Source organism: Lolium perenne, chromosome 7 (genome assembly GCF_019359855.2).
Source record: "Lolium perenne isolate Kyuss_39 chromosome 7, Kyuss_2.0, whole genome shotgun sequence".
Lineage (NCBI taxonomy): Eukaryota > Viridiplantae > Streptophyta > Magnoliopsida > Poales > Poaceae > Lolium > Lolium perenne.
This window is the reverse complement of record NC_067250.2, coordinates 275,878,310-275,892,401: the sequence shown is the minus strand read 5'-3', so window position 1 is coordinate 275,892,401 and position 14,092 is coordinate 275,878,310. Positions and strand designations below refer to the sequence as shown.

The 14,092-nt window shown below is 45.3% G+C and overlaps 2 protein-coding genes across 2 annotated transcripts; one reads left to right on the top strand and one right to left on the bottom strand.

The window, feature by feature from the left end:
* The first annotated feature begins 1,588 nt into the window (after positions 1-1,588).
* LOC127312620 (mitogen-activated protein kinase 12) lies at positions 1,589-6,439 on the top strand. The gene is made up of 11 exons (XM_051343151.2): positions 1,589-2,241; positions 3,170-3,578; positions 3,717-3,844; positions 3,925-3,984; positions 4,303-4,452; positions 4,727-4,882; positions 4,985-5,122; positions 5,206-5,279; positions 5,396-5,497; positions 5,595-5,814; positions 5,965-6,439. The coding sequence occupies exons 1-11, from the start codon at positions 2,038-2,040 to the stop codon at positions 6,040-6,042; spliced, it is 1,719 nt and encodes a 572-aa protein (XP_051199111.1). The 5' UTR covers positions 1,589-2,037; the 3' UTR covers positions 6,043-6,439.
* A 482-nt stretch (positions 6,440-6,921) lies between these two features.
* Positions 6,922-11,447, bottom strand: LOC127312621 (probable isoprenylcysteine alpha-carbonyl methylesterase ICMEL1). The gene is made up of 11 exons (XM_051343152.2): positions 10,883-11,447; positions 10,303-10,379; positions 10,102-10,171; positions 9,749-9,829; positions 9,544-9,618; positions 9,360-9,461; positions 8,841-8,981; positions 8,348-8,413; positions 8,066-8,209; positions 7,865-7,955; positions 6,922-7,296 (listed from the first exon to the last, which is right to left on the bottom strand). The coding sequence occupies exons 1-11, from the start codon at positions 11,122-11,124 to the stop codon at positions 7,135-7,137; spliced, it is 1,251 nt and encodes a 416-aa protein (XP_051199112.1). The 5' UTR covers positions 11,125-11,447; the 3' UTR covers positions 6,922-7,134.
* Positions 11,448-14,092: the final 2,645 nt, after the last annotated feature.

The following is a 14,092-nucleotide window of genomic DNA, read 5'->3' as shown; positions in this document are numbered from 1 at the left end:
CCTGTTTTACAGGTTCTTCTAGAGTTGCTCTTGTGCAACATAGTTGCCCGTTCTCTCACCATGTTCGAGCAAGGAGTATGGCCCGACAAACTTGCACATGCCTTTTCTAGTTTATCTCTTTTTAACATTAACAATAGTAGTTTCTTTAATTTTCGTTGTAACACCATCTGAGGTCGAGGAGCTCTCATAATAGCATTAAGAAGAAGAGAGTTGATCCAAATAATGAGAGGACCTAATCCAAAAAACACACATCTAGTATAGGTAATTAAGTAAAACCGAGAAAAAAAACCACACACATGGTCACACAACCACTAAAGCGCGGAATAACTGCCATCTCCTTGCCGCCGAAGGGAGAAGCCATAACCGAAGCACACCGGGCCTAGGCTTATCCAAACCAGAGAACAACTGACAAGGTATCAACTTGTCAATGCCTATGGATTGTAGGCTAGGGTTTAGTTAGAAGTAGAGGGCAAGTAGATCTCGAAGGTTTCAGCCGAAAAGTACTCAACGATTATGAAAACTAGGGTTTGTAACAATGATTCGATGATCTCCTCGTCCCTCGACTCCCCCTTTATATAGGAGGTGGAGCCGAGGGCTTCGTTCTGTACAAGTTACAAAGTCCGGGACGGTTTCTACCTCATCCCGCCAGATTACAAATAACACTTCCTATTACAACTCTAACTTTCCTTAATATATCTTAGGCTCCCGAATCTTCTTATTCTTCGGGTATTGGGCCTTCAGTAAACCCCGGGTACTATCTTCGGCAGGCCCATTTGGGATGCCTATGTCAACAACACACATATGGATAACAATTTCAGCTTGTGCCCTCACTCGGAGATGTCGATTTCCTTCCAGCATCGACATTGCCACCACTCGCATCACCTAGAAGGGTCATAATTCCGTAAATGACACCTCCAAGGAAGAAGCAGAGTTGAAGAAGTTGTGGTAAGCCGGTGTGGAGCTTCACGGCGACCCATCATAAGAAGAAAACGACACTCAAACAGCTGACACAGACGAAATCGGACAAGGTACATCATAAGGTTTTTTTAAGAAACACACAACATAAGTTATTATACGCACATACACTCAAAGACGCTGATATATACGCAACAGTACAATCAAAAACGCTGACATATACACACATACACTCACCTCTATGAACGCACGTACACCTTACCCCTATGAGCACCTCCGAGAGACTGCATCGAAGAAACAAGAAACTCATTTGGTGGGTCTTAAAATTGACGAAGTCGCCACAGACGTCTCGCAGTCGACGGGAATGTCGCCTCTCACTGAAGAATATCCCGTCTTTATGAGACACCAAAGTGTCAAATCAGAATTTAAACCCTGATGAGTTAGGGATGTCACTGTTCTCACATAAGTTCTGAATGCCGAACATCACACTTTTGTGAATACACTTTGCATCGTGGACTCCGAATCACCTTATCACAAAGGTTACACCGTTACACAATGCTCGCCGGTGACCTAACAAAGGTGGTACACTTCCAGTTCCCCCATGCCCTATTTCCCCTAGCCATCAGTGGACTCTGCCGGCTCACCCACAACCAGACCGATACCCTGTCCGTGCAGCACATACCTCACTGTCGACTATCGACTACAGCTGTAGTATGCTTCTTCCCTAGCACCCAAATTCCGGCGCCACCGTCCACCAGGGAAGTGCGATCTTTCCCAGTAACTCCAGATTTTTGCCTCCGTCAACCAACGCGCACGCACCGTGTGAACTTGCGAGCGCCCATCACCTGCACGGCCGAAAGAAAAACAGCGACGAAATCGGAAAGAAAATCCTCCGCCCGAATCCCCGTCCCCGAGTATAAGAGTAGACCCCGTCGATTCCGCCCTTCCTCCCCGCACCCCCTCCACACCGCCGGTGACAGCGCCGCCTAGAGAGCAGCCAAGGACTCCTCGAGCAAGCGAGAGGCGGCGTCGGCGGGGGCAAGAAGAGGAGCAGGTGGCTGGAGGAGGCGGCGGCTAGGCAGCCAATGCCGGGGCGGGCGCAGAGGTAGGGAAGAGGGGTACATGGGAGGAGGGAACGGCCTCGTCGACGGCTTCCGCCGCCTGTTCCACCGCCGCACGCCCTCGGGCTCCGTGCCCGGCTCCAACCAGTCCTCCGCCGGCGAGGACTTCTCCTCCGACGACGTCGAGGACCTGGATCTCGTTGGCCTCCGCGCCATCCGCGTCCCCAAGCGCAAGATGCCGCTCCCCGTCGAGACCCACAAGAAGGTCAGACTATCCTCATGCCTCTCTGTTCTTGGTCACGCTAGATTCTTGTCCAGTTTTGGGCATGAAGCTTTCTTGCGATTCTTTGATTCGTCGTCGCCGGAAATTCTTAGCCAAGATCGGATCTTTGCGGCAGTTGCTTAGCTTAGATACTACTGCTATACGGTAGCTTGTCTTTCTTTCTTTCTGTTCTTTTCATCGATACGGCTGCTGGGCAGGGCAGGTGACCTTGCGTCTCTGATCCAATTTTCTTGTCTTTCGATCATTACGGCGGTAGGTGATCCTATTTGTGATCGAATCATTACTATACTTACTACTTTGCGACCTGCTGCTTGGCTGATCTGGGAAAATATTCTTTGCGAGACTGAATGCTGTTTTGTTCCCTACATGTTCCCGTCTCTTCAGAGATGTGTAGTTGGTACATGGAGCATCTTCTCCATAAAGCTGGTGCCCTTTCCGTATTCTGTTCAGTCTCCACACTTGTAGACGTTGTAGTTGAATTTTCAATTATTACGGTTCCTTTCATCATCCGTGTTGAACTTATCATAAGTAGCTGTTCTTGTCCAAGCTGTTCCACTTGGGTGTCACATTGGCTGAATTGGCCATTGGTTAGTATTGTAGTTAGATTGACTTGGTCTGGACCTGTAGCTCCTGTCAACCTCAACCCTGCACCATGGTGTCTGCTTCCTTTGCTCCAGAGTGAACCTTGCCACATCTCTGATTGCTGAGAATAGTCCTACACGTACCGGGCTAGTCTTTTCATCTGACACTTGCTTTCCTGTCGAATTGCTTTCAATTGAACTAACTCTACGTTATTGTTATTTCACTATTAATAAGTACTTAAATATTTTTTTATTTCATTCTTCAATCCTAAATGATCCGTACATTCCTAGTTGGCTTTAATTTGTTCTTGCGAATTGCCATCTTGTAGAATGCACTGGAAAAAGAGTTCTTCACTGAGTATGGAGAGGCAAGCCAGTACCAAATCCAAGAAGTCATCGGCAAGGGGAGTTATGGAGTAGTTGCTGCCGCAGTAGATACCCGCACCGGTGAGCGGGTTGCGATTAAGAAGATCAATGATGTGTTTGAGCACGTGTCGGATGCCACACGCATCCTCCGTGAGGTCAAGCTCCTTCGGCTGCTCCGTCATCCGGACGTAGTAGAGATCAAGCACATAATGCTCCCCCCTTCTCGGAGGGAGTTCCAAGATGTATATGTTGTTTTTGAGCTCATGGAGTCGGATCTCCATCAGGTCATCAGAGCCAATGATGACCTCACAGCGGAGCATTACCAGTTTTTCCTTTACCAACTTCTCCGTGCGCTCAAGTACATCCATGCCGGTAAGTCAGTGAACTATTGCTGATCTCCTTGAACCTGCTAACCCATTCATTTAGCATAATCCTTAAGTTGATCTATCAAATTGTCATTGGACTTCTATTTATTCTTCTGACAGTATTTTGCTGTGTATCTTGGCACAGGGAATGTATTTCACCGTGATCTAAAGCCCAAGAATATACTGGCCAACTCGGACTGCAAACTGAAAATTTGTGACTTTGGACTTGCACGTGTATCATTTAATGATGCTCCTTCAGCTATATTTTGGACGGTAAGGTGCTTCTCATTGTATGTAATAACCCACATTCTCATATATTTTCTTACTTCGTTGCATTGTTTTTTTTTTCAAAGGATTATGTAGCAACAAGGTGGTACAGAGCACCTGAATTATGTGGCTCCTTTTTCTCGAAAGTAAGTTCTTCAATTCTTGAACTCATAAAGTCGTGTACAGGAAAGATGAATGCTTTCCCTTTTTCGTTTTCTTAAAAAAACTCTGGAATCTACAGCATGGACTAAGTGTACAAAATTAAGGCTTAACCACTATGACAAGATTTTTTAGTCACTTCTCATTGTAATTATATGCATACACATAGTTCTGTCAAAACACGCTGTGAACTCACTTACTCAGATGAAAATTAGATAGTAAAGTGAAATTTATCTAGAGATTCTAAAAACTCTCTGCAAGTGTCAGATTTGTCTATCTTTCTGACAAGTGTAATTTGTATGCAGTACACTCCTGCTGTTGATATATGGAGTATTGGATGCATATTCGCTGAGCTTCTCACTGGACGACCACTTTTTCCTGGGAAGAATGTCGTCCACCAGTTAGATATAATAACAGATCTTCTTGGAACTCCATCATCAGAAACCTTATCGCGGGTATGTTTGTTTCGCGTCCCTTATTCTTGCTTCAATTATGCGCAAAGTAATATTTGAGGAGATACAGTTCACTGACAAGATGGAATAATGTATCTGGAAATTTTCATTTCTGTTGCACCCTTTTATAAGTTGCATTGTGGGCCAGTAGAGTGATCCCCCCAGACCCATCTAGCTATACATTTCATGATTTTTGCTGTTCTTTTGTCCGCACATTTTGCAATGGTGCATTAGGGTTACAAGAGTAATCACTGACTGCTGCATATGACCTTTGCAGATTCGAAATGAGAAGGCCAGGAGATACCTAAGTTGTATGCGAAAAAAACATCCTGTCCCCTTGACTCAGAAATTTCCTAATGCTGATCCGTTAGCGGTTCACTTGCTAGGGCGATTACTTGCATTTGATCCTAAAGACCGGCCTTCAGCTGAAGAGGTAAACACGAGAGTATTCTCTTCTACATTTGTTTTAACGATTTCACAAACACATGTATATGTCTTGATATGCTATAATTTCATTGTCTTCTTAACTCTTCAGGCTTTGGCTGATCCATATTTTGCAACTCTTTCTAATGTGGAACGTGAGCCTTCGAGAAATCCAATTTCAAAACTTGAGTTTGAGTTTGAGAGACGAAAGGTGACCAAAGATGATGTTAGAGAATTGATTTATCGAGAGGTAGAGAAGCAAAGCTTGTTTCCTGTTTTCTGTTCATAATGTATTTTCTTTCAAGAGGTTGATTTTTTCATGAACTCAAACAGATTCTGGAGTATCATCCACAGATGCTGCAGGAATACATGAAAGGTGGAGAACAGCTTAGTTTCCTCTATCCAAGGTGCAGTATGGACTTGTTTTAATTTTGATACAAGAAGTCATCGGACTTAATAAAATATGTAATTAGTGTATCCTTGTAATTAACATATCTTTGTATGGCTATTTTTGGTGCTGCAGTGGGGTTGATCGCTTTAAGCGACAGTTTGCACACCTGGAGGAGCATTACAGCAAAGGCGAACGAGGTTCTCCACTGCAAAGAAAGCATGCCTCCTTACCAAGGTATAATACACGGTTGTCAGAAATTAGAAGTGTGAAGCTTCTTACTTTGTCTCAGTTATTATTTTTTCTAAGTTCTGCATTGATTTGTGTGTAACAGGCAGAGAGTAGGTGCATCGAATGATGGTAATAATGAACAGCATCCTAATGATCAGGAGCTGGGTGCAGATCCTGATGCCCAAAGCCCTCCAAGGTCACAGGACCCAGGGCAGCAGCATCCATCTGGTGGCCAGAATGGCGTGAGCCCCCGGAGCTACCAGAAGAGCGCGAGCATTAGCGCTTCCAAGTGTGTCGTTGTCAATCCAAATAAACAACGAGAGGTACTTACTAATGCTGTAGTACCTTAATTCTCCATTGATTATTGCAATTAGGCAAGGCATATTCTTGCACTATGAACAATCAAACCTTTTTCTTTCGCTTAAGAGCTCAGACAGTGACTTTGTTTGCGTTCTTGTTCTGTTATTCTTCAGTATGACGAAGAAATCTCTGAGGAAACGGAGGAGGCTATCGCTGAACTATCCGAAAAGGTCTCCAAGATGCACCCCTAGTGCAGCAACAACAATAAGGACGACGAAAATGGATTTTGGCACCGCATTTCTGTCACGGACACCAGATGCTGATAGTGCAGTAGTGCAGTCCTATGGATGCAGAACACTGCACTGCAAGTTTGGATCTTGGGCGCCGCAGCTGCCCTTCCTTATGTGAGTGCATGCTGCTGCCATGCATAGTTGTTGATTGCAGGAGCCTGGCCCTGCATGGATAATTGTATTTTTACACTCAAGATCAGATGTAAACTTGAGATTAGTTCATAGAGGAATGCTCTGAGGTCTTCATTTTCCTACGGGACCCATATATGCATGATTGTAACCAGCTGAGCCTCCATCTGAACATTGTCATGTTTTCCTCTGGAGTCTTTAATAGATCAAGAAACTTTGCTGCTTTGCATCTGCTTTGTTTCACGTTAGTATTTTCTTTCATGTTAGGGTAAAAGTCGTAGTTTCTGAACTGAGTTCTATTTTCTTTCATGTTCAGTTAAAAGTACAAACGTAGGAACATCTATTTTTATGGCAGCCAAACCATTCTTATGTCTAAGTTGACGATTCTACATCGTGAGTTCCACACAAATTTTGTGCAATTCTAGTTTCTCTTTTTTTGCAGGGTAAATAAAATTTTCTCAGGCTGCTGAGAAATAACAAATCTGTATTTTGTATTCATATTTCCGTAACAAAATATGTTCCCACCAGGCCATTGTCAAGCAGAAGTTCATAAGACTACGTAACTGTGGCCAGTATACATCAGGATACAATAGAGGGTATACAACTGTGGCTACTGGCTACCGTCTGGGGCTATGTCTGTCTGTACTCTGTACATATCTAATACAGACCAGTGAGATGCATCCTCGGCAATCGTTTATACACAGGGCAATCTAAACAGACCAATTTCCGTAAGAGTTGAAAAGACTTCAGTTGTTCAACTAGTGTACACATCTTACATACATATGCATGAAACCATCAGACAATACTTCAATCAGCATCCCTAGTGTACACATTTTACATACATATGCATGAAACCATCAGACAATACTTCAAATCAGCATCCCCGCTTGGACCGTTGCCGCACTCCCTAACACCCCAGCATCTTCAGAAAGGGCTTACTCTCCCAGCGAGCATCAGCATGAATTCAGGAACGAGACGGCGTGCAACTGGCACAGCAAGGTCCTGGGTTGACTCGCTTGGATCATCCTTATGTATCGTGGCGACAATCTCTTCCAGCATCTTATCCCTACCGCCCCGAAGAGGATCCTTTACCACATAAAAGGGAATCAAACATGAGAACCACTTGTGTTATAAACTTATAATCTCAAACCGCAGAGTGCAGAGGTAATAGTAATAATGTTGAAAGAGTAATAAGACTCAAGCTACATGGAGATTAGGTGAAGAATTACTCTCTAAAATCAGAAAAAACAACTAGGTACTTCAGCAGCCAGCCCAATCATTTAACTGAACTGAGAGGTATTCGAGCTTCCTCCAGTCGAGAGTACTTTGCTATACTAGGCAACACAATGCTTCACAATTTACGAGCTATCTAGCGCAAGAAATAACGACGTAAGGCTATACTCAAAAGTCAAAACTGAGTACCAGATATATTTTATCCCATGGAAACCAGATAATCATGCAGTTCCTTTGTTCCATAATTCTTGTAGTGATTGTAGTTCAAATTTAAACTAAAACCACGACAAGAATGGAAGAAGTACTTTCTATTTTAAAAAGGAGAAAATAAAGCACTCCAAAATATTAACTAAGAAGGTCAAAATGTCCAAACTAAGAAATCCTTTCAAATAGCACCAGTGCAATAGCTCGCAGTGATTACCTGAAGAAATAGATCAGTATGTGTCTTTCCTTCATATAAGAACAGATCCACTTTAGCACCACGCTGTTGTAAAGCATCAAGGAAAGCTTCACTGCAATTTTCGACTGTGTCACATACCAATATCCAGAATACTACAGGTGAAGACCAACGAGCGAGCAACTTAGAACACCCAATGAGGTCAATTGTTTCACTTTAACCCACCTTTCAGCACACGGCATTGAACAATCACTTGTCCCGTGGAGAAGGATGATATGGGGCAATAGAGGAACTGCAGATCCAACAGCTACATCCTTAACCAACACTTGCGGAGAAAATTTCCTCAATGATTCCTCACCTTCCATAATGCTGAAACATATGGTTGCAATGATGTTATAGTATTGCCAAATGCCAATAGTGGGCGAAAAAACTGTTGGATGTTTTACTAAGGGAAAAGAGGAGTTGGTGCTGAAACATGAACAAATGCTACAGGTCAAAGATAAATACCTGAGAAAGACAGATCGGTACAGACCACGCCTATGGAAATGGTCAACCAAGTTGAGAAGATTATAACTGCAGAAATCAGAAGTGAAATGTTAAGACCAATACACCTATTCTGTGACATTCTTATGTATGTGAATCAGTAGTGACGCTCCTTCCAAAAGTGGCAAGCCCTGCGATTAAATGCTGGAAAGGGCAGTACAGTGATCCAAAAGTAGGATTGGCTTCCCAGACCTGATTCCTAGAATATACTACAGCAGGAGCCTGAACTTGCAAGCTAATATTGCTTAATAGACAAATTCCACTGTCTTAAATTTAGAGCAAGCATATTACCATTCTGCCTGGACAATAAGCACAGTATACTAAACTGCAGCAAGAGATAAATACTACTGGGCAGTACTGCCAATGTTTGACAATGCAAAAAACTGAGTACTGGTGATATCACAATTTATCACAGAAAAAGGAACATCTACAAGTTGTGCTAGTCATATATGCTTACCCGCCAGAAATACCGAAGTAAGCTTTTAGTTGCCCAACACTCCAATTGGAAGTATCTCCTTCACCACATTCTTTAATAGCTTGATTTACGAGAGTACACGCAGCAATATGTGCACCAGCAGATTGTCCAACAAGATAAATCCTGTTAGCACGATGTACATAGAACATATAAGGAAAAAAGATGACTATATCATTTCAGGATATTACTTAGTTTTGCGAATGGATTTCATGGTAGTACTAATGGATCCTAAAGCATGCAAAATTTTAGGATACAGTGCATCAAATAATCTTTTGGAAATGAACCATAGGTTCTTGTTTAAGTCACACCATTAGTCTTTGAAAACATGAATACCCAAATGAACATTGCCTTCAATACATTCTTTCTCATGTTCCACACTAACGGATCCTAAAGCATGCATATTTACCATATGGGCGCATGTGCAGGGCACACATTAAAAACAAACGACATCGAAATTGCAATAGCCAAACTTCAAATTTTGGTAAGGTATAAGCTATCAACCTTTCAGGATCACCTCCATATCTAGCTATATTGTTGCAGACAAATGAGATTCCTTGGGATACATCTTCTACCATGTCACCAATGGTCCCCTGAGGAAAGTTTCTGCAAACAAATCATTGTGATGCTCCATGAGTGTGATATGAGAATCTTGGTGCTTTGCATATTTCGAATTTATTCTGAGTACCTGTAATCAATACATGCAACTAAGATGCCCCTTTCTGCCAAGCGTCTTCCTAAGAGGGCACCCCATCCTTTGTACCTGAGATATGTATAATTCGCTTCACATGAAGTCAAGACAAAACCTAGAACTTACTGCCTTACTGGGGTTCTGGAATGGTAAAGAGAAAGAAAAGAACTTGAGGTCCAGAATAGTACATACTTGTACTCACCCTATGATCCATGCTCCACCAGTGACGAATGCCACGACCGGCTTCAACCCTGTTGTGCCAGCTGGTATATACAAATCCAATCTGCAGGAATAAATGCCAGGGTACAGATATCAATAACGTAAGTAACTTATGAAATACTACCTCCGTCCATAAAAGAATATCGCAAGTTTTTCTAAATTTATATGTATCTAGACACTCTTTAGTGTACAGATACATCCGAATTTAAATAAATCTTCGACATCCGTTTATGGATGGAGGGAGTACAAAGAGATAAAGGTACATACCGGTTTACTGAATAGAGATATCAGGTGCATGGTAATACTTAATAAACTTGTAGAAAATGATCAAAATACCTGTTTCTTGGCTGTTCTCCGTATACAACACTCCTATGAACTTGTCTTGAGAAGAAGTAATAATATAAAACTGGAGTAAAGCAAAAAAACAAACGGTCAAGTGTACTACATGCTTTGAAGGTAGTGATAACACCTGACCCGAGCATATCACCTAGATCCCACTTTCGAACAAGTGAAGTGGTTTAATTAAAAAACACCAACCTTGAATAAAACCAGGCATGAGCAGTAGAGCATAACAGCAGAGGGCTAGGAACTGGCGGATCCATCTGTAGCCTATCCTGCGTAAATGAGACAAGTTATTGGAACAAACTCAATAGCCCACCTATCATTCAACGCATTGTGAGGGAACCCACTACTAGAATAAACCTGTCTCGGACTAAACCTAAGGGACGAGAACCATTCCGCCTCCTTTCTAAACTCTAGCTACTACCTTTGCAATTAAATGCTTGCTCAAAAATAAAAATCAAATGAGATTAGTAGCTCTCCTGCTATTACTTTTTTTAAACAAAGAGAATGTCTAGGGCAAAGGTCATTATCGTGTATCCGATTCACTGAAGCATCATAATGAGTATCATATATTCCGAGCTTTAGCATCAGATCTCAGTAAAGTTCAGTTAGCTCAGTGCTAAACATGTTGTGATAGGCCCATACACAAATTCTTCGAAGTAAATGCCACAAGCCAGTTGGCAGGAGCACAAGCAGATGCAGATCACAAGGTGGAATCGGTAGTGACAGAAGGAAAGCGCAAGTAGTAGCAAAGGGAAATGGAACCGGTGGGTACCCGAGGTAGCGGAGGAGGGTGAGCGTGAGGCGGGTGAGGAGGAAGGTCTCGGCGGCCGCGCGGCCGACTTCCCGGCGGAAGGAGTCGCTGCGCTGGGCGAACCGCTCCCTCATCGCGCGCCGCCGCACGCCCGGGAGGAGTGGCGCGTCCTCCTCCGCGGCTGCGGCTGCTGGGGAGGGCGGCGGCGTGTCCCGCTCCTTGGCTGGCGGGGCGGCGGCGCGGGCACGGAGCTCCGCCTCCATTTGGACTTGGACCAGCGGCGCGCCGCGAGATTCCCGAGGTCGTGGCCTCGTGGGGGGAAAGGTGGATGCTTTGTCACGGAGAAGGACGCGGATGTTTCGCTCGGACCTGGCAAAGATTTGGAATTTGATGGTGCCTTTTTTCTTTGTAGGTCTCGCCGCAGCGCTGCCGCGTGCCGGGCCGGAGCTGCGCGTGACGGACGGCGAGGCCCGGGATACGGCGGCGGCGGCGGCGGCAGGAGATGCTCGCGTCACAGGCAGGCCGGCCGGTCGACTAGGGGCGTGTCCTGTTTGCGTATTGGCATGGTTTTTGACTTGGGAGTGTTATGCACTTCATCGCCAACAATTCCATTTTAGCTCGGTGGAAGAAAGGAAAGGTAAACACTATATATCGCAGTCCGATAGGAAGCAAACCATCGGACCACTCCGGGACCGTCCATTTTGGGTGTGTTTGGTAGCCCGTGTCACTTCAGATTCACTTTCCCACTTGAGATATCTCATCCCATACAAGCTGATTTGGAATTTTGTGATGTGTTTGTTAGCTCGTATGTGTTGAGAGAATTCGAAGTGATACTTTGTTTGGCAACCGGATGGGTGGAGATTTGCCCAAGACCTAAGAAATAACAAAAAGGTCCAAACTCTTGCACTAAGGACCTTGAACAAAACAACTAAAAAGCAATCAGGGGCTCAGCCTTGCTGGGAGCAGATCGCCGGCCATGGCGGGCCGTGGGGCGCCAGCGCTGGTGGTCGGAGGGCCGTGGGGCGCCGGCGGTTGCGGGAGCAGGGCCGTGGGGCGGTGGCTCGTCGGCGGCGGGGGCTTGCCGCCTCTGTCCGCGCGAGAGGAGGAAGGACCGACGCGGGGCTCGCCGAGGCGCGTCTGTCCGACGGTCGGAGTTGAGGCGCATCTCCCGCCGGCGTGGTGGTCCAGCGCGACGGCGCCGGTGGATCGCGGTGCTCTGCGGCCGGCGTCCTGTGGACGGCGGGCGGCGAGTCGCGTCCGTGGGCGGCAGCGGTATCCGTGGACGGCCGACGCCGCCGTGGAGCAGCGGCGGGCGGAGAGCGGCATCCAGGGAGGCCAGGGGAGGGTGGCGGCGGCGGCGGCCGGCGGCCAGGGGGTGGTGACGGGCGGCGGCCAGGGCGTGGTGGCGGGCGACGGCCTGGGGAGGGGTACGGGAGCGAGACCACTTTCCGTGTTCCTTTCGTTCCGAGAGCAAATGACGAGGCCGGGCTGTGGTCTGGGGGTTCGCTGGTGGACCCAGAGGAGGTTTGCGGGATGGACTCAGCTTGGCTGGATTGTGAATTGTGAAGCTCGATTTGAGGTTCACAACCGGGCCAGGCTGAGGGGCATTTTCTATATGAAGTGGGCATAGCTCATCTGTGTTCACCCGGGCTAACAAACATAGGTATGGCCAAAAATCTCAGTTGAGATGGGAAATTCTGGGTTGATACGGGCTGCCAAACACACCCTTAATTTCTATCGAACGGCCATATTTTGGCATTGCTTCTCAGGAAAAGGAAAGTTTGACCCCATTAACCACGCATCCACCTTAATCCCAAATTTCTGGCCGATAATATCTCAACAAATCAATCTAGTGGTCGGTGAATCTGCACGCGCGCATCTGGATCTGCTACTCCCCCACGAAGCCTTAGCTCTCTCCGGCGCGCCGCACATCCAATCCAGATCGTGAACATGGGCTTCCACCATGAACGACTCCGATGCCGGCAGGATCGTGGTCGTGGTGTGCTGCTCGCTGTCTTGTCGCGCACTGTCCTCCTATGATGCGTCTATGCCCTCTCTCCACTCTCTTGATGGTAGCAATCCCCAAGACCAGGTGCAGACCTGGGACGTGGTTGCGGAAGCTTTGGGATCTGTCGTATCGTGTGCGAACACATGCATCTCCGGATCAGTCACAACAGGTGCAACACGATTCTACAAACCTCTTGCTCTTGTCCTTAATTAATTTCCTGTGGTATTTATTTTTTATGCGATCTCCAAGTACAAACCTCTAGGCGTAGCACTTGATCCTCTCATACTAGATAAGCCACAATATTAGAAGATTATGAAGCTGCTTCTGCTACAAGGATATTTTTAATCAAATTCATGTTATGTTCATGTCAGATTATCCTGGTTGTAGTTACCTAGGAACACAAATTTCCACTTATGGATTATTTACATATTTTAGAAACTATATAGCTACATATTTACTTGCAAGTATGTTCATTTTGGTTAATTTATATGCTTCCACTAGGTTTTGCGTATGGTGTGATAGAATTTTGCTAGAGAGATTCCATGCTTCATATATAACAAATACTAGTAGGCTTTGGCGCGGCGGCACGCCGCGTCCGTGACGGCATTTTTTGTGTTTTTTTGAAAATGCACTAAACATCAACATTTGGCCGTTTGCTCTAAATGGCGCAAATATGCGGTAAATATATTAAATCGGCAAAGTTTTTTTGTGTTAGAAGTTATGGAGAAAAATTACCGCGAGAGGGGAAAAACGCCTCGCCCGTGGCAACATTTTATTGAGTTTTTTATTTTGAAAATGCACTAATTATCCGTATTTGGCCCTTTGCTCTAAATGTCGCGATTGTTCAGAAAATATATTAAATTATCGAACTTTTTTTGCCGGAAGTTGCGTCGAAAAATTACCGCGAGACAGTTCATGGTGACCGGCACTGTACATTGAGTATTGTTCAACCACCGGCACTGTTTATCGACACTGTTCATGCGAGACACTATTCAGCAACTGTTGTTGTAGCACTGTGCCTACGTGTTGCATTCTGATTGGCAAAAAATAGCACATGAACAGTGCCATGTGACGTTGAGCTGCTCATAGGCTGAGAAATCAGCCAGCCTTTATATAGGTATTTGTCGGAAGTTGCGTCGAAAAATTACCGCGAGACAGTTCATGGTGACCGGCACTATACATTGAGTATTGTTCAGCCACCGGCACTGTTTATCGACACTGTT